General features: G+C 41.8%; 1 protein-coding gene across 1 annotated transcript in view; it reads right to left on the reverse strand.

Annotated features, from left to right (window-relative positions):
• The window catches only part of CTNNA3 (catenin alpha 3), a 1,864,538-nt gene that overhangs the window by 1,760,141 nt on the left and 83,055 nt on the right, over positions 1-21,342 (reverse strand). Inside the window, 2 exon segments of the mRNA XM_030204967.1 lie at positions 651-790; positions 16,237-16,403. Of these exon segments, the coding sequence (XP_030060827.1) occupies positions 651-790; positions 16,237-16,403 (307 nt within the window).

Genomic DNA, 21,342 nt, shown 5'->3' on the forward strand with positions numbered 1-21,342 from the left:
TAATATCTAGATCAGTGGTTTGCAACCCAGTCCCAGGGACACCCCCAGCCAGTATGATGTTCACGATATCCATACTAAATAGAAACAGAAATGCAAGTTTATCTCATGCATATTTATGGTGTGTATGCTAGAAACCTGACTGGCCTGGTGTGTCCTGAGGACTGGATTATGAAGCATTTATCTAGAAAGATAAGGGATTCATTTTTTCACATATACTGCATAATATTTTCAAATGTTCATAACACCAGCGCCTCACCTCCACATCTAGCAAGTTTTTGACCTTTGCCAGAGGCAACGTATACAGTGTCAAGTCAACAGTAAGCCACTGGGATACTTTAAAATTGAACAAAGGTTTGCATAGACCATAAACATACCCTCTTTTTCTCCCTCAGATTCAACAGTGCTCTGAGTTGCATGCAGCCATTCTAAATCATCAAAAGAGGTCAGAAAGGGTTAAGGAATCTGTCGCACACTAGAAGGAATAACAAGCCCAGCCCTATGTTTTGAGTACAAAGTGCCATAAGATCCCTAAGTGAGTATGTGGAGCCTTAGGTGCATTTATACACATCCTCTGTAACTAGAAGTATATCATCACCATTTTAGCAGAATTGTATCTGACTGATTTTCACTATCGAATCGGATATTAAAGCCAAAGCGTATTGTTACTTACTTGCTGACGTTTGTAAGTCAAGTGATCTAGTGCTTCCAATTCTTCACCAAACTTCTGATACCTTTTCTGCAGTTCTGATTTGTCTGATGCACTTCGAAGGGACTCAAATGTCTTTTGGAACTGAGATTGGAGGAAGAAAAAATGTTTTGTTCTATTGTATTGTACGAACAGTGTTAGCATCATTTCTATGTTATTTGAATGTTCTAATGTGTGCCTACTAAGGTATTTCTTTTGTATTGTGTTCATATGGTATTGTATGTATGTTATATGAATGTTCTTCCATGCTGCCTATTATGGTGTCATTCACATTCTGATGGCATTTATCAAATTTCTGTTATATGATTGCTTTACGGTACTGTATTCCATACAGCATTATTACTGTTACAATGTGTAGTTAGGATGTATCCTTGTCTTTGTACAATTTTTATCAGGAAGCAGTATCTTTTCTAATACTTAAAACTTTCTCTATCAGTATTTCTCATATCTCTTTTGCCAGTGTAGCTGTTGTGTACATATCAGCTTTTCTTGTGTTGTTCCTCTAGGCGTATTGATCATCAATTGTATCATTCTGCACCCATATTGTGTGATTCACTACAGCAAGGTCGGTCTTGATGCAATATCAATTTTTCATTATGTTAGGTTACAGTCATAAGTACATAAGTATTGCCATACTGGGAAAGACCAAAGGTCCATCAAGCCCAGCATCCTGTCTCCAACAGTGGCTAATCCAGGTCACAAGTACCTGGCAAGATCCCAAAAATTACAAAACATTTTAACTGCTTATCCAGAATAGTGGATTTTCCCCAAGTCCATTTAATAATGGTCTATTGACTTTTCCTTTAGGAAGCCGTCCAAACCTTTTTTAAACTCTGCTAAGCTAACCGCCCTTATCACATTCTTGGCAAAGAATTCCAGAGTTTAATTACACGTTGAGTGAAGAAAAATTTTCTCCGATTCATTTTAAATTTACTACATTGTAGCTTCATTGCATGCCCCCTAGTCCTAGTATTTTTAGAAAGCGTAAACAGACGTTTCACATCTACCCATTCAACTCCACTCATTATTGTATAGACCTCTATCATATCTCCTCTAAGCTGCCTTTTCTCCAAGCTGAAGAGCCCTAGGTGTTTTAGCCTTTCCTCATAGGGAAGTCATCCCATCCCCTTTATCATTTTCATCACCCTTCTCTGCACCTTTTCTAATTTCACTATCCAGCTTATAATCGAAAGACAAAAACGCCTATATTGCAACCTAAATCGGGAGATAGGCGTTTATCTCCCAAAAACAAATAACGTGGTATAATCGAGAGCCGAACTTGGACGTTTACAACTGCACTCCATCGCGGAAGCGTACAAAGTTGACGGGGGCGTGTCAGAGGCGTGGTGAAGGCGGGACTGGGGCGTGGTTATCACCCGAACAGAGATGGGCGCCTTTCGCCGATAATGGAAAAAAAGTATGCGTTTGTAACTAGAATTTAGGGCACTTTTCCTGGACCCTGTTTTTTCACGAATAAGGCCCCCAAAAGTGCCCTAAATGACCAGATTACCACCAGAGGGAATCGGGGATGACCTCCCCTGACTCCCCCTGTGGTCACTAACCCCCTCCCACCACAAAAAATGATGTTTCACAACTTTTTATTTTCACCCTCAAATGTCATACCCACCTCCCTGGCAGCAGTATGCAAGTCCCTGGAGCAGTTGTTAGGGGGTGCAGTGGACTTCAGGCAGGTGGACCCAGGCCCATCCCCCCCCTGTTACAATTGTGCTGCTTAATGCTTAGTCGTCCAACCCCCCAAACCCACTGTACCCACATGTAGGTGCCCCCCTTCACCCCTTAGGGCTATAGTAATGGTAGACTTGTGGGCAGTGGGTTTTGAGGGGGATTTGGGGGGCTCAACACACAAGGGAAGGGTGCTATGCACCTGGGAGCTCTTTTACCTTTTTTTTGTTTTTGTAAAAGTGCCCCCTAGGGTGCCCAGTTGGTGTCCTGGCATGTGAGGGGACCAGTGCACTACGACTCCTGGCCCCTCCCACGAACAAATGCCTTGGATTTATTCGTTTTTGAGCTGGGCACTTTCATTTTCCATTATCACTGAAAAACAAAAACGCCCAGCTCACAAATTGTCGAATAAAACATGGACGTCTATTTTTTTCGAAAATAAGGTTCGGTCCGCCCCTTCACGGACCCGTTCTCGGAGATAAACGCCCATGGAGATAGACGTTTTCATTCAATAATGCCCCTCCACATCTTTTTTGAGATGCGGCGACCAGAATTGAACACAATCTTCGAGGTGCGGTCACACATGGAGTGATACAAAGGCATTATAACATCCTCATTTCTGTTTTGCATTCCTTTCCTAATACCTAACATTCTATTTGCTTTCTTAGCCGCAGCAGCACACTGAGCAGAAGGTTTCAACGTATCATCAACGACGACGCCTAGATCCCTTTCTTGGTCTGTGACTCCTAACGTGGAATCTTGCATGACGTAGCTATAATTCGGGTTCCTGTTTCCCACATGCGTCACTTTGCACTTGCTCACATTAAACGTCATCTGCCATTTATGACCAGACTCCCAGTCTTTTAAGGTCCTCTTGTAATTTTTCACAATCCTCCCGTGATTTAACGACTTTGAATAACTTTGTGTCATCAGCAAATTTAATTACCTCACTAGTTACTCCCATCTCTAGGTCATTTATAAATATGTTAAAAGGCAGCGGTCCCAGCAGCAGACCCCCGGGTAACCCCACTAACTACCCTTTTCCATTGAGAATACTGATCATTTAACCCTACTCTTTGTTTTCTATCTTTTAACCAGTTTTTAATCCACAATAGAACACTACCTCCTATCCTATGACTCTACAATTTCCTTTGGAGTCTTTCATGAGGTATTTTGTCAAACGCCTTCTGAAAATCCAGATACACAATATCAACCGGCTCCCCTTTATCCACATGTTTGTTCACCCTTCAAAGAAATGTAGTAGATTGGTGAGGCAAGATTTCCTGTGACTAAATCCATGTTGACTTTGTCTCATTCATCCATGCTTTTGAATATGCTCTGTAATTTTGTTCTTTATAATAGTCTCTACCATTTTGCCCGGCACCAACGTCAGACTCACCGTTACCATTGTTTGTTATTGTACATAAGTACATAAGTACATAAGTAGTGCCATACTGGGAAAGACCAAAGGTCCATCTAGCCCAGCATCCTGTCACCGACAGTGGCCAATCCAGGTCAAGGGCACCTGGCACGCTCCCCAAACGTAAAAACATTCCAGACAAGTTATACCTAAAAATGCGGAATTTTTCCAAGTCCATTTAATAGCGGTCTATGGACTTGTCCTTTAGGAATCTATCTAACCCCTTTTTAAACTCCATCAAGCTAACCGCCCGTACCACGTTCTCCGGCAACGAATTCCAGAGTCTAATTACACGTTGGGTGAAGAAAAATTTTCTCCGATTCGTTTTAAATTTACCACACTGTAGCTTCAACTCATGCCCTCTAGTCCTAGTATTTTTGGATAGCGTGAACAGTCGCTTCACATCCACCCGATCGATTCCACTCATTATTTTATACACTTCTATCATATCTCCCCTCAGCCGTCTCTTCTCCAAGCTGAAAAGCCCTAGCCTTCTCAGCCTCTCTTCATAGGAAAGTCGTCCCATCCCCACTATCATTTTCGTCGCCCTTCGCTGTACCTTTTCCATTCTACTATATCTTTTTTGAGATACGGAGACCAGTACTGAACACAATACTCCAGGTGCGGTCGCACCATGGAGCGATACAACGGCATTATAACATCCGCACAACTGGACTCCATACCCTTCTAATAACACCCAACATTCTATTCGCTTTCCTAGCCGCAGCAGCACACTGAGCAGAAGGTTTCCAGCGTATCATCGACGACGACACCCAGATCCCTTTCTTGATCCGTAACTCCTAACGCGGAACCTTGCAAGACGTAGCTATAATTCGGGTTCCTCTACCCACATGCATCACTTTGCACTTGTCAACATTGAACTTCATCTGCCACTTGCACGCCCATTCTCCCAGTCTCTCGCAAGGTCCTCCTGTAATCGTTCACATTCCTCCTGCGACTTGACGACCCTGAATAATTTTGTGTCATCGGCGAATTTAATTACCTCACTAGTTATTCCCATCTCTAGGTCATTTATAAATACATTAAAAAGCAACGGACCCAGCACAGACCCCTGCGGGACCCCACTAACTACCCTCCTCCACTGAGAATACTGGCCACGCAATCCTACTCTCTGCTTCCTATCTTTCAACCAGTTCTTAATCCATAATAATACCCTACCTCCGATTCCATGGCTCTGCAATTTCTTCAGGAGTCTTTCGTGCGGCACTTTGTCAAACGCCTTCTGAAAATCCAGATATACAATATCAACCGGCTCCCCATTGTCCACATGTTTGCTTACCCCCTCAAAAAAATGCATTAGATTGGTGAGGCAAGACTTCCCTTCACTAAATCCGTGCTGACTTTGTCTCATCAGTCCATGTTTTTGTATATGCTCTGCAATTTTATTCTTAATAATAGCCTCCACCATCTTGCCCGGCACCGACGTCAGACTCACCGGTCTATAATTTCCCGGATCTCCTCTGGAACCCTTCTTAAAAATCGGAGTAACATTGGCTACCCTCCAGTCTTCCGGTACTACACTCGATTTTAGGGACAGATTGCATATTTCTAACAGTAGCTCCGCAAGTTCATTTTTTAGTTCTATTAATACTCTGGGATGAATACCATCAGGTCCCGGTGATTTACTACTCTTCAGCTTGCTGAACTGACCATTACATCCTCCAAGGTTACAGAGAATTTGTTTAGTTTCTCCGACTCCCCCGCTTCAAATATTCTTTCCGGCAACGGTGTCCCCCCCAAATCCTCCTCGGTGAAGACCGAAGCAAAGAATTCATTAATTTCTCCGCTACGGCTTTGTCCTCCTTGATCGCCCCTTTAACACCATTTTCGTCCAGCGGCCAACCGACTCTTTGGCCGGTTTCCTGCTTTTAATGTATCTAAAAAAATTTGTACTATGTATTTTTGCTTCCAACGCTAATTTCTTCTCAAAGTCCTTTTTTGCCCTCCTTATCTCCGCTTTGCATTTGGCTTGGCATTCCTTATGATCTATCCTGTTACTTTCAGTTGGTTCTCTTCTCCACTTTCTGAAGGATTGTTTTTTGGCTCTAATGATTTCTTTTATCTTACTGTTTAGCCACGCCGGCTGACATTTAGTCTTTTTTTCCCTTTTTTCTAATACGTGGAATATATTTGTCCTGAACCTCCAGGATGGTGTTTTTAAACAGCATCCACGCCTGATGCAAGTTTTTTACTCTGCGAGCTGCTCCTTTCAGTCTTTTTTTCAGATATTATATATACACATACATCCTTCAGATATGATTTCCTCTTATTTTTTCATGCATTATGTCCTTTGTGTTTCACCTGTTCAATCATCAACGTTTTGGTTGTTTTTATTATTTTTTATTGTTTTAGATATTTTTTATTGTTTTTGATACCATACATATATATGTTTTTATATTTTTATACAATGTCAGATCCCTGATGCAGATGGTTGATACAAGAGTAGGATACTGGAGAAGCGCAAAGTGATGCACATAGGGAAAAATAATCCCATCTTCAGGTACAAATTTTAGGGTTCAGAGTTAAGTATCACCACTCAAGAAAAAGGACATCAGAGCCATTGCAGATAATACATTTAAAATTTTAAGGAAGGTGTCATGGTTACTAAAATATAAAATAGAATATTAATGATTATCCAAGAAGGGATGGAGAACAAAACTGAGGAAATTATTATGTCTCTACATAGTTTCCTGCTATGTCCACACATTTAGAATTGAGTACAGTTTCAGTCGCCCTATGTAAAAAAGGATATGGTGCAACTAGCAAACGCTAACAGAAGGCAACAAAAACAATAAAGGGAATGGAACACCACCCTTATGAAGAGAGGTGAAACAGATTAGGGCTTTCCAACTTGAAAAAGATAAACTAAGAAGAGGATATGATAGAAATGTATGAAACTATGAGTAGGCTACAACATTTTTATAACTTGCAAAACTACACAAGAACAAAAGGACACCTCCATGAAACTAATCATAGATGTCACGGAAGACAGATGAAGGAGGGGTTGAGGAGATAATGAGTGAAGGAAGAGTGGTGTATGTGTGAGGGAGGTGAAGGTGAGGAGTGTTTGAACGTGGATGGGAGCAAGCAATATTTGTGACCACAGTTTCGGTGTGTTAACAGAAGGGGAATGAGGAGGTTGTTAGAAGGGGACGGGAAACAGGGCATATGTAGCAAATACTACAGGTTAGGGAAAGAAAACAAAACTACATAAGAAATTGAACTAGTGAATGAGATCAGCAAGAGAAGAAAGGGGTAGCAGGAAGAAAACATCTAAAAGAACATCGGATAGGAGAAGAAATACAAAAATCAGAGGGAGAGGAAATGTAGCAAAATTGACAATGAATAAAGAAACAAAAATAATGACAATATGAAGATAATACAAGAGTAAAGAAAATATTAAAGAACCCAATGGGATCAGAAGAAAACAACAAGGAATCAAAGGAAAATAAATGATTATTAAATACAAAACGTGAAAATATTTTCTTGACAAATGTTATGTTACATCGATTTACTGATTTGAATATGTCAGCTTTGAGAATGTGAATGTACACTGTCTCTGATATCTCTATAATAGCACTGTAAAGAAGAAAAGGCATTTCTTCTCTGTCTGGTGTTACACAGCATGACAAGTCTAGCATTTTATAATTTATAGATCAGTTTTTGCCTTCACATTTCAGTTTTCAAATTGGTGGCTCCTTATTCTGTATTTGGTGAGAGTGTACATATTCAGTTTGTGACTTAGGTGAGGTATTTGGATTGTAATATTTTGCAAGGGTCTATAACAATACTGCTTGTTCTGTTTTTCCAATAACAGATGTGTCTTGGTGTTCTGTGAACTAATGTAATTGTTGCAATGATTTTTTATTTTTCAAAACCTCTGTGTGCAGTTGCAGGGGCAGGGCTATGATAGAGACATTATCCCCACCCCACTCCCCAGGGTAAGGTTGGCCCTGCACTCTGCATGTGGGTATCAGCACAACCCCCCCCCCCCCCCCCAAAAAAAAAAAAGCACTGGTCATCATAATATACTAATTATTTCATTATAGTTATTGAGAGAATCCTGAAAACATCACCTGGTTAGGTGTAGCTCCAGGAGAGGGTTGAGATACACTGCCCTAGGAAACTAAGGGACCCCTTTACTAATGTGGGTTAAAGCAGATAGGGGAAATTCTCAAAAGGTCACCTATAGTTAGGCACCAGGAGCTGCGTATCAAGCCTAAATTCTAAGCCAGTAATTACGTAGTGGAGGAGTGGCCTAGTGGTTAGAGCATCGGTCTTGACATCAGAGGTGGCAGGATCAAATCCCACTGCTGCTCCTTGTGGTCTTGGGCAAGTCACTTAACCCTCTATTGCCTCAGGTACAAACTTAGATTGAGAGCCCTCCTGGGACATGGACATACCCAGTGTACCTGAATGTAACTTACCTTGAGCTACTACTGAAAAAGGTGTGAGCAAAATCCAAATAAGTGTGTATAATTGTCATTATAGAATACTAGTGTAAGTCTGTAGTTACACATCTAAATTTAGGAGGAAGCACTTATACCAGCTCAATGGCAGATGTAAATGCTCGCACCTAACTGTCGGTGTGTAAGTGTTAGGCAGGCCTGTGACCCTCCCATTCTCACATAATGGATTTTGCACACACAATTTATAGAATTTATAGAATGCCGAACTACAAAATTAACATCAATTAAAGCAATTAATAGCTAATTATTAATTAAGTTACACATGTAACTATTACTACTAATCGTTTCTATAGCGCTACTAGATATACGCAGATCTGTATACATTAAAGGCCAGATTCTACATAGCACGCCTAGACATCCGCTCCAAAACCCAGTTGTATTCTATAACAAAAAACATAACTTAATTGGCTTAACAAGCTAATCAGCATTGATAACAGCACTTAGCAAGTAATAATGAGCACTAATTGGCAATAATTAGAATGAATACACAACTCGCTAAGCGCGAACTGCATCTAAATGCAAATGCTCACAGTTTAAAAGGGGTGTGGCTATAGGTGGGGAAATGGGCATTTCGTGAGTGTTTTGAAATTTACACGCATAGTTATAGAATATGGTCCAGTGCACATAAATCTATGCACAGTGATTTATGCCATGTTTTCATTGGTGTAAATGGAGGCACGTAGTTTTAGGCCCTGGGATATCAACTAAGTGTATTCTATATACTGTGCCTAAAACAAGGCACCACTTATAGAATATGCTTAAGCAAAAATGTTTACCGTGTGGATTTTTTAGGCACCATATATATAATCCTGCCCTATATGCAGGTACTTTCTCTGTCCCTAGTGGACTCACAACAGCTTTGGGCACTAAGTGCAAAATTGTGAATGCAAGTTTATAGAATTAGGGGGTTCATGTGCAAATTAATGTGTATTAAGTTTAGTGCATGAGGGTGATAAGTATTACTATGCTGGGGCGGGAACTGGGTGGGTTACAGATGGAAAATGGGAATGCACTGCACCTGCAGTTAGAACACAGCGCTTACCACACACTGTCATTTGTATTTATAAATTATCTGTAAATGGGAACTATGAGTGAAGTGATCGAATTTGCAGATGACAAAAATTATGTAAAGTTGTTAATTCACATGTTGATTGTGAGACTGGACATCCGAATGGCAGATGAAATTTAATGTGGGCAAGGGCAAAGTGATGCACTTAAGGAAGAATACCACAAATTATAAGGGACACTCCATGAAATTACAAAGTAGCACATTTAAAACAATAAGGATAAAATATTTTTCACTCAGCATATAGTTAATCTCAGGAACTCATTGCAGGAGCAAGTATTAAAAGCAGTTAATGTAGCTGGGTTTATAACAGTTTGACAAACTCCTGGAGGAAAAATCCATAAATCGTTATTAAAGTAAACCTAGGAAAAGCCACTGTTTATCTCGGAGTTTAAGTAGTAAAGAAATGTGATAGTTTTTGGGACTCTGCCAAGTACTTGTGACCTGGACTTGGCCACTTTTGGAAGCAGGACACTGAGCTAGGTGGACCCTTGGTCTGACCCAGTACAGCAACTCTTATATTCTAATATAGCTGTATTATACTAGGTTCCACATTAAACTGGGTACAATCATGGGTAATACATTGAAATCCTCTGCTCAGTGTGTGAAAGCAGCCACAAAAGCAAGGAGATTATTAGAATTATTAGAAAAAAAAAATCATAAAGCCTCTGTATCATTCAACAGTGCCATAGACACAAAAAAGCAGCTCACTGCTAACCGGTAAGCTTAACAATCAATATATTAGTCTCACAGCCATAAACAGTAGTGGAGTACTACAGGCTACTACTAATCATTTCTATAGCGCTACTAGAAGTACACAGAGCTATACACATTAGCTGCCAGATTCTATATAGCACACCTAGAGATCCCCATGGAAAACAAGCGTATTCTGTAACAACATGCATAACTTAATTGGCCTAACAAGCTAATCAGCATTGATAACAGCACTTAAAAAGAAATAATGTGCTCGAATTGACATTAATTAGAATTTATATGCCTAACTCGCTAAGTGCATTCTGTAATAAACTGCACCTAAATTCTAATGTTCACAGATCAAAAGGGGCATGGCTATGGGCAGGGAAATGGGCATTTTTGTGGGTGTTCCAAAATTTACACATGTAGTTATAGCATGTGGCCCAGTGTGCATAAATCTGTATACAGGGATTTACCCCACATTTTCATTGGTGTAAATGAACACATGTATTTTTAGGCGTTGATACATCAACTAAGCAAATTCTATATACCATGCCTAAATCTAGGTACTGCTTATAGAATGCACTTAGGTAGAAATGTTTACCGTGTGGATTTCTTAGGCACCATATATAAAATCTGGCCCTATATACAGGTACATTTGATGTCCCTAGAGGGCTCACTCTGGCCCTATATACAGCTACTTTTGATGTCCTTAAGAGAGCTCACAATCTAGGTTTTTGTACATGGAGCAATAGAGAGTTAAGTGACTTGCCCAAGGATGTAAGGAGTTGAAGTGAGGATTGAACCCAGGTTTTAGGATCAAAGCCTGTTGCGCTAACCTTTAGGCTTCCCCAACCAACCAATATCATACACCCAAAATGTTTCTGCACATCCATGCCTGCATCAGGGGCACATGTACTCTTTCTTCTGAAATGTAGGCCCTCACCTAGAAACAAAAACAACATATAAAGACAGAGAAACTTAAAAGCAAAAAAAAAAGTATGAAAAGTCTTAATAAATAAAAATAAGTATAAAAATAAAGATAGATATATGGGACAAAACCAGAAAGAGAATTATTATCCTTTATTCAAATACTATTGCAAGAAAAAAGGAAGGAAAATAAAAGGAAATTAAAGAGGAACCCACACCCTTTCTAAATACACACATTCTATAAATGATGCCTTAAAAATCGGCAATTAAAACCACGCGCTTAGCATAATTCTTTAAACTATGCCTAATTTTAGGCATAGTTTAAAGAATATGCTTAGCAGCTGTTCTTGTGACTAAAATTTAGGTGCATCCATTTAGACCACCTAAAACCAGGCCTAAATACCTGCACCTAACTTAGGCGCAGATCAGGTGTATTCTATAATAGTGCGTATATTTTATTGAAATGCCCACACCCTGCCCATTCCATGTTCATGGTCACACTCACTTTTCAACTATGTGCATTAGAATTTACGCACACAACATTATAGAATACTAGTAAAAAAGGCCCGTTTCTGACACAAATGAAACGGGCGCTAGCAAGGTTTTCCTCGGAGTGTGTATGTTGGGAGAGTGTATGTGAGAGTGACTGTTTGAGAGTCAGAGTGAAAGTGTGAGTGTGTGAGAGAGAGAGTGAGTCTGGGTGTGAGTGTGTTTGTGAGAGAGTGTGTGTGTGAGAATGAGAGTGTGTGCAAGTGTGTATGTGAGACACAGTGTGAGAGAGAGTGTGTGTGTGTGGGCGAGAGAGAGAGTGTGTGTGAGACACAGATTCTCTGTGAGAGTGAGTGTATGAGACCAAGCGAGTGTGTGAGTGACTGTGTGGCACATAGAGAGTGAATGTGATACAGTGTGAGACAGAGTGTGTGAGAGTGAGAGTCAGAAAGACATTGTATATGAGAGAGAGAGTGTGAGCCCTGCCCTCCCAATCCATGCCCATCTGTCCCCTGCCCCCTCCATTCATCCTTTTCCAGCAATTCCCCTCTCTCCCTGAGCCCTGCCCTCCCAATCCATGCCCATCCATGCTCCTCTGTCCCCTGCCCCCTCCATTCATCCCTTTCCAGCAATTCCCCTCTCTCCCTGAGCCCTGCCCTCCCAATCCATGCCCATCCATGTTCCTCTGTCACCTGCCCCCTCCATTCATCCCTATCCAGCAATTCCCCTCTCTCCCTGAGCCCTGCCCTGCAATCCATATCCATCCATGGCCCATCTGTCCCCTCCATTCATCCCTATCCAGCAATTCCCCTCTCTCCCTGAGTCCTGCCCTCCCAATCCATGCCCATCCATGCTCCTCTGTCCCCTGCCCCCTCCATTCATCCCTTTCCAGCAATTCCCCTCTCTCTCTGAGCCCTGCCCTCCAAATCCATGCCCATCCATGCTCCTCTGTCCCCTGCCGCCTCCATTCATCCTTTTCAAGCAAGTACCCTCTCTCCCTTCCATGACTCCCCCTCGCATCCATGCTCCTCTCTCTCCCATGTCCCAGCCTGGCCCGCCCCTCTTCTCCCCCCCTTCGCATCCATGCCCCCCCCCCTTCGCATCCATGCTGTCATTTCTCCCCTGCCCTCCCGCTCCCATTGTTCTACTTTACTGGCCACCCTCTTCTCTCCCCCCAACATCCCTTTTTGTTTTTTTTCTTCTTTTTAAATTTACCTCCGTGGCGGTTCCGGCAGCGAAGCGTCAGGGAAGGAGGCGGTGCTCCCGACGTCTAGCTTTCCCTTCGCTGTGTTCCGCCTTCTTTTGACGTCATCCTTGACGTCAGAAGAAGGCGGAACACAGTGAAGGGAAGGGTAGACGTCAGGAGCGCCGCCTCGTTCCCTGACGCTTCGCTGCCGGATTTGTTTGGTTTTTTTTTTCCGCCCTCGACGTCATGATGTTTGACGCGAGGGCGGGGCAGAGACGGCTGGCTGGCTTGAAGGCTTCACACCACGAATCCACGAACCCTTCAGCCTGGGAGTGACGTCAGATGGCTTCAGAACGTTGTCCTCAGAACGTTGAGGGTGCGTTTTATTATATTAGATGATTGGCTTGTTAAGTTGTGCATGCAATTTTGCTGTGTGGCCAAACTAGCACGCACAATTTAAGGCACCATTTATAGAATTTGGGGGGGGGGTGTGCATAAACTCCCAGATTCTATATAGTGTGCCTAGAGATCTGTGCCAAATTCCAAGCAGATTCTATAACAGTGCGCGCAACTTAACAAGTTTAACAAGCTAATGAGCACTGATGACAGCACTTATCAAGCAATAATGAGCATTAATTGGCACTAATTAGAACTTACATGCACAACTCACTAAGTGTATTCTGTAATGAAGTTCACCAAACTTCTAACGCGCACAGGCAAAAATGGGCCTGATTATGGCAGGGAAATGGGCATTTCATGGGCGTTCTGAAATGTACACATATAGTTATAGAATATGGCCCAGTGCACATAAATCTACACACCGGGATTTACGCCATGTTTTCATTGGTGTAAATGGATGTGCATAGTTTTAGGCACTGAGATAACTAAGCGTATTCTATATACCGCGCCTAAATCTAGATGGCGATTATAGAATACGCCTAGTCAGCACTGATTTCAGTGCCGATGTTTTTAAGCACCATTATATAGAATCTCCTCCCCCCCCCCCAAAAAAAAAAGCTCCAAGTGTCACAATCCACAGACATTCCCTTAGGAAAAACTCTGAAGAGCTCTTGAATACTGTGTGCAATTCTGGTTGCTGTATCCCAAAAAAGATATAGTGGAATTAGAAAAAGTACAGAGAAGGATGACCAAAATTATTAAAGGGATAGAATGACTCTCATGAGGAAAGACTAGGGAGGCTGGAGTTCTTCAATTTTGCCAAGAAACATCTGAAGGGAAATATGATAGCGCTCTATAAACCCTGAGTGGAATGGAATGGGTAAATGTAAATAGATTGTTTACTCTTTCACAAAGTAATAAGACCAGGGATCATGCCACAAACTTAGCAAAGTAGTATATTTAAAACAAATTGGAGAAAATATTTTTTCACTCAGGATATAGTTAAGTTCTGGAACTTGTTGCCAGAGGTAAAAGCAGTTAGTGTTGCTGAGTTTTAAAAAGGTTTGAACAAATTCCTGAAGCTTATAAACTTATTAAGGTAGACCTGGAGAAAGCCACTGCTGATGCCTAGGGGTAAGTAGCCAGAATCTTGCTACTTTGGGGGATTTTGCCAGATGACTATGACCCTGATTGGCCACAGTTGGAAACAGTGGGCTAGATGGACCTTTAATCTGACCCACTATAGCAATGTTTTATTTTTTGTTACATTTGTACCCCACGCTTTCCCACTCATGGCAGGCACAATGTGGTTTACATGGGGCAATGGAGGGTTAAGTGGCTTGCCCAGAGTCACAAGGAGCTGCCTGTGCCTGAAGTGGGAATCAAACTCAGTTCCTCAGTTCCCCAGGACCAAAGTCCACCACCCTAACCACTAGGCCACTTTCTTACCTCCTCAAGAGGAGCCATTAAGAGAGTATTTCTATAAGGAGCTGCCTAGTTTTAGGCAGAAGGAAGGCATGCAAATGGCAATATTCTAGTCATTTACACATATAGGTGGCCACTTATGCACATAAATGATCTGTTGTAGAATAGCAAATATAGTAGAATAGCAGTCATCATGATTTGATGTAGGTTTGCCAACTGGATCCAAATTCCCCTGACAGGGTTGATCCAGTCCTTGGTTTACCCCATCCTATGCAAGGATGATAGTTCTGATTTCCCAATTGCATTCCCTGAGAAAAGCAAAACTACAAGTCCCTGCATGCAATGGGGTAAACTCGGGACTGGATGAACTCTCGGACAAATCTGGATCCAGTTGGCAACTTTAATTTGATGGCACGTACTTTGCCATTGGATGTGCAGATGGGCAGAGCTTGGGTGGAGCATGGGCAGAACACACGGGTATGCATGATTTCATTTACACGTATTTTATTTATTTATTTATTTGCATTGTATCCCACATTTTCCCACCTATTTGCAGGCTCAATGTGGCTTAAATAGTTTTGTTATGACATTGTTATTACAGGGTGTCAGATACAATTAATAATGTGCATAGATTAAGTAAGGAGAGAAGGAAAGGAAAGTATTAAGCAGGTAAATGTAGAAGTGGACTTTCATAACTGGGTGGGTTAGTGAAGTGGATTAGTAGGACTGTAGGTTCTCTTTGTAGGCTTTATTGAAGAAATATGTCTTCAGAGATTTGCAGAAGTTGGTTATTTCATTGATTAACATCTAGGTTCAAGCTATAGGGTTGGTGGAAGTGATCCTGCCTTAATGTATGTGTGCCTTTGGCCATTTGTGCTAATATACTATAGAGAAAAGTAGGTGCTTAGTTGTCTTTATAAAAAAGGCTTTAACGATCCATTGCCTGCACCTAGAGTGGGTGCCCTGTTACAGAATTACCCTCAGGGATCCTTTTACTAAAGCACATAGGTGCCTACGTGCATCCAACATATGTCAATTTGGAACTACCGCCCGGTGATCGTGAGCCCCAGGTGGTAATTCCATTTTTACACGCGTCCGATACATACGTCTGAAAATTTTACTGGACGGTAATCGGCAGCGTGAGTGCGCTGACGATTACCACCCGGTTAATGCATAAGACCTTACCGCTAAGTCAATGGATGGCAGTAAGGACTCAGGCCCCAAATGGGCACGCACCAATTTTTATTTTGATGCACATCCAGCAGGTCCTTTTTTGCAGGCATGCTGAAAAATGGACCTGTGCGGGTCCAATACACGCGTCTATAACAGCGCAAGCTATTTTTCAGTGCTCCTTAGTAAAAGGACCCCTAAGGGAGCACTTTTATAACTGGACACCTTCTATTAGGCGCCCGGAAGGTGTGCAATAGGAGCATAGTTTTTTCCCCTGCGGGTGCAGAAACATCTTCCTGAATAATGACTCTTACGGTTACATTCTCCAATACATGTCATTGTTTTTCTCTGAGTAATATTAGCAAGAACATGAGATGAATAAGGATTGGGTATTTTATGATAGTATATGAAAGGTAACCAACTACAGATGAAATAGTTTTCTAGTAGTTAGCTGTATGTGTCACTATAATATCTGCACTGTTAATTTTCATGTGCAATTTCTGCAGTACAGTCTCAATAAAATGTGACCTCGAGTCATTCTGTTGTGAGTCTTGTAAAATCTGGCTGAACTGCACTTACTGCTGTTATATGCTGCAGGAGGTACATGACATCCAGCATATCTGCTAGGATCAGAAATCTGGTCACAGCAGCCAGAAGAGTCCGAGCAGCCTGTGCAACTGCTTCCCTCTTAGGCAGGTTGCAAGAGTCTTTGGTAAATTCTTTTGCTGTTTTTTTCAGAGCTTCACCTGAAGAAAAAAAAAGGTGTCAGGGCTTCAAATAGCAAAGGAAGTGAAAATAACAACATAATAATGTATTATAGCTTATCAAACAATGGTTTATAATCTTCACTTTTACAGCATCCACACTAGACTCCTCTAAATTGTACATTCTGCTATTGAAGCTTGGTTATGCTTACTTGTTTTTAGACTGACTAGCTAGTAAGAGGGGAAGAACATTATTAATATCGAGTTACAGTTGAGCGAACAGAGGCACAGAGAAATGAAATGACTTGACCAAGGTCAATGGCAAAAACAGGTCTAGAAGCTGTGCACATACCATCAACTCTCTTAAGAGTTTGATCCATTCAGATTCAGTGTGGTCTCCGGAGGATGAGTAGAGGAAAATATTTCGATAAGGTCAGCTAAGCAGCATTGCAAAAAAAGTTATTCATAATGTAATTGGCCAAAAATAAATGAAAATACTTATCATGGTTTGAAAAAAGATAATCGTGGCACATAGAGGAGAGATCTATCATAGGCACGCTATGAACGCTCCTTACTCCAACAAGAGACATGCCCGCAGTATGTATATTTTAGGAAGATGATAAAAACTTCTCTTTTTAACATTTTTCTTCCTAGTTTAGACTGAGGTTTTGTTATTTGTTTTTAATTTTCATCATGAGTTTGTCTTGATTTTTAGTCTTATTGTAAACCACTTCGAATGTTTGTGGTATATAAACTGTAAACTGTAACTGTAACTGTGTACCCTTTCTCCCAAATGCATACTCTTCATTTTTTATTTTTCCAACAGACAGAAACATATTTAACCCAACATGAGCCAGGAATAATCCCAAGCTCAGTGTGCTGTCCTGTAACACAGTAGTCTTCATTTCCTATGGGATTTTCCAAGATTTAAGGTTGCAGAAAAGAGGAAACTCTAATTAAATCAAACCCTCTTCATGTAATCTATCTTTTAGTACTCCAATAACTTAGCAATCTTCACCAAGGAAACTGTTCTCCACTTTTCTCATCAGGGATTGCAGTGCAGATTGTTAAAATAAAATATGCTTGCCTTCTCTGGGTCCTGCATAAGGTTACAGAATAATCATACCAGCTCATAATATTCTGAGTCTCTGGTCTCTGTCACTCACAATTTTGCACCATCTCTCTCTCTCTCTCTCTCTCTCTCTCTCTCTCTCTCACTCTGATGCTCGTTAATTGTGTCACACTCTTTTCTACCTGTATACAGCGTGGAGAATTAGCCTAGTGGTGACATTGGGCAAATCAATTCATATTGAGATTCAACTTAAATTATAAGGCTCCTTTGAAAAGTAAATAAGGGCCCCTTTTACTAAGCCGCATAGGTGCGTGCCCAATGTGCGCCAAAATGGACCTATCGACCGACTACCGTGTGGCTCTTACGGTAATTTCACTTTTGGCACATGACCACTACTCGCGTCTGGAAAATAATTTTTCGGACGCACATAGCGGACATGCGCCAAGTGACATCTAACGTGCGTAGGAGCTTACCGCCCAATTTCTTTACCACCAGGTCTATGACTGGTGGTAAGATCAGAGACCCAAAATGGACGCGCGGCAATTTTGATTCTGCCGCACATCCATTTTTGGGAAAAGAAGAGGCCTTTTTTACAGGCGTGTTGAAAAATGATTCTGCGCATGCCCAAATCCCGCGCCTACACTACTGCAAGCCATTTTTCAGCGCACCTTTGTTAAAGGACCCCCTAAGTGCCTGTACTGTGCCTCCTCTTGAGAATGAATTTTAAAAAGGGAAGTAATAAAATCCAAACTTTCTCACATATACACAGCTTATCTATTGAAGCATATAGTACACATCCATAACATTAAGTATTCACAGAGCTTACGCACTATTGTCCTGCATCAAATACAATGGGATAGTAATGGGTTTTCTTGGGTCTCCAAAAAAAAAAAAAAAGTAAATTGTGTCTGATAACACATACTTACATATCAACCTTTAATACATATGAGGGATAATTTTAAAAAAGCCTTCTACTTGTGAACTCAATTTTACCCATCAAAAGTGGGCTATGAAAAATTCACTGTCCTATACACATATACAAGTATACACAGAGGGGCATTTTCGATATGACATCTAAGTCCGACTTTGGACATTTTGCACAAAACGTCCAAAATCAAAATAGAAAAGAAGGTAATTTTCGAAAAAGAAAAATGTCTATTTTTTTTTTTTTCGAAAATACCATTTTGAACAAGGTTTTGTGCTTTGTACGTTTTATTTTTTTGGACCATTTTGGACCATTAAAAAAAAAAAGTTCAAATGAAAAACAGAGAAAATCAAGCCATGGGGATATAGGAGGGGCCAGCATTTTTACTAGACTGGTCTCCCAGATATCCCAGGATAGCAATGGGGAACCCTAGGGGGCAATGCAGTGGACTTCCAATAAATGCTCTCAGGTACACATTTCACCATTGCTCCCTTATCTTGTCTGCTGAGCCCCCCAAAACCCACTACTCCCAACTGTACACCACTACAACAGCCCTTATGGGTGAAGGGGGCACCTATATGTGAATACAGTGGGTTTCTGGTGAGACAGCTATATCTCACAAAATAACCGGCCCTCTGCCGATTTTCAGTGCAAGTTTGGCAGCCATATTTGGCTGTGTGAAAACCAGGCCTATCTTTGGCCAGTTCAAACTTAATAGGTGACACTGAACATTTGCTTGGCCAGTTTAGTTTGAACCAGCCGAAAATAAGCCATATATTCAGTTCTGGTCACTGGAAATGGCCCAGCATTGAATGTCCAGACTCAGCATCAACCGAGGGCATTTGGTCGTGGGAGGAGCCAGAATTTGTAGTGTACTGGTCCCCCTCACATGCCAGGACACCAACCGGGCACCCTAGGGGGCACTGCAGTGGACTTCACAAAATGATCCCAGGTACATAGCTATCTTACCTTGCGTTCTGAGCCCCCCAAATCCCCCCCAAAACCTACTACCCACAACTGTACACCACTACCATAGCCCTTAGGGATGAAGGGGGGCACCTACATGTGGGTACAGTGGGTTTTGGGGGGGGGTTGGAGGGCTCACATTTACCACCACAAGTATATCAGGTAGGGGGGATGGGCCTGGGTCCGCCTGCCTGAAGTGCACTGCACCCACTAAAATTGCTCCAGGGAACTGCATACTGCTGTGATGGAGTTAGGTATGACATTTGAGGCTGACAAGAAAATGTTTTTTATATTTTTTTTGGGTGGGAGGGGGTTGGTGACCACTTGGGGGAGTAAGGGGAGGTCATCCCCCATTCCCTCCGGTGGTCATCTGGTCAGTTGGGGCACCTTTTTAAGGCTTGGTTGTGAACAAAAATGGACCAAATAAAGTCGGCCAAATGCTCATCAGGGCTGGCTTTCTTTTTTCCATTATCAGCCGAAGCCAGCCATCTTTTAACCTCACCCCCGTCCCACCTTCACTACCCTGCCAACATGCCCCCTTGAACTTTGGCTGGCCCTGCGACAGAAAGCAGATGAAGCCGGCCAAAATCGGCTTTCGATTATACCAAGTTGGCCGGCTTTAGGAGAAGGCCGGCCATCTCCCGATTTGTGTCGGAAGATGGCTGGCCTTCTCGTTAAAAAATACGCAGGATAGATAATTAGAGCCATTATAACTATATAAAAATTGTATGAGAGTGATGTGAAGATAGTTAAATACTAAAATGGGTTGTACAGTGGAGCATGCTGATTAAAAAACATATAAAAATACATGATGTAACATTGAGGTTTGAAACTACTGGCATGCAAGAACATAAAAATGTATGAAATGAAACAAATATAAAACATATAAAACATATTGAATGCAGTTAAATTGGTGAAATTTAAAAAACATATACCATCACATGATATAGTATTTTGATTTTTCAATATAAGCAATTTGAATTTATAAAATAGCATTGTTTTGTTTCTCATGGCTTTGTGAGGCCCTTTTCCTCTTCTTTGTTGGCTTGTTCTCCAGGAAGCAGCCCATCCCTTAAAGACCCAGAGAGGGGCATAATCGAACAGGGCGCCCAAGTTTTCCTGAGGGCGTCCTCGCAGGACGTCCCCGCGAAGGGGCAGGGAAACCCGTATTATCAAAGCAAGATGGGCGTCCATCTTTTGTTTCGATAATAAGGTCGGGGACGCCCAAATCTCAACATTTAGGTCAACCTTAGAGATGGTCGACATAAATGTTGAGATGGTCGACCTTAGAGATGGTCATCCCCGGTTTTCGACAATAATGGAAACCGAGGATGCCCATCTCAAAAACGACCAAATCCTAGGGGGCACTGCAGTGGACTAACTGATGCACTAACTGAACTAAAAAGCCCTTCCCTTACCGATCCCTTAGCGATTCGGAAAGAACAGGCATGCATGAATGAAATCGCATGCAAAAGAGCTGCTCGTTGTTTGCTCATTTGCACACGATTTCCTTTCCTGAGGGGAAGCGAAGGCTGCTTGGCTGCTCTGCGCTTGGCTGCTCTGTGCATGCCAAAGACGGCTTCATACATGCAGACAAGCTACCTGTATAATAGCCATCTACAAGTCCAGGTGAAAACATCCAACTGCTCATCAGGGATGTCTTTTTTTTTTTACTATGGGTGAAGGACGTCCAAGTGTTAGGTGCCTTTGCTATGCCTCTGTTGGGCAGTTGAGGATGTCCAAAATGTGGATGTTTCTGTGAGAAGGATGTCCATGACTTTGCTATGCCTCTAACACCCTTTATTTATTTATTTATATGGATTTTGGATCACAAGTAGCAGCAGTAGGATTTGAATTGGCCACCTCTGGATTGCAAGGCCAGTGTTCTAACCACTAGGCCACGCCTCCACTCCACTCCCTTGAAATTTGACTATCCCTGTGGGGGGGGGGGCAGTTCAGGACGTCCAAAATGTTTGAAAGAAGGATGTCCATGCCTTCACTATGCCTCCACTGACACA

Source organism: Microcaecilia unicolor, chromosome 5, assembly GCF_901765095.1.
Source record: "Microcaecilia unicolor chromosome 5, aMicUni1.1, whole genome shotgun sequence".
Taxonomy (NCBI): Eukaryota; Metazoa; Chordata; class Amphibia; order Gymnophiona; family Siphonopidae; genus Microcaecilia; species Microcaecilia unicolor.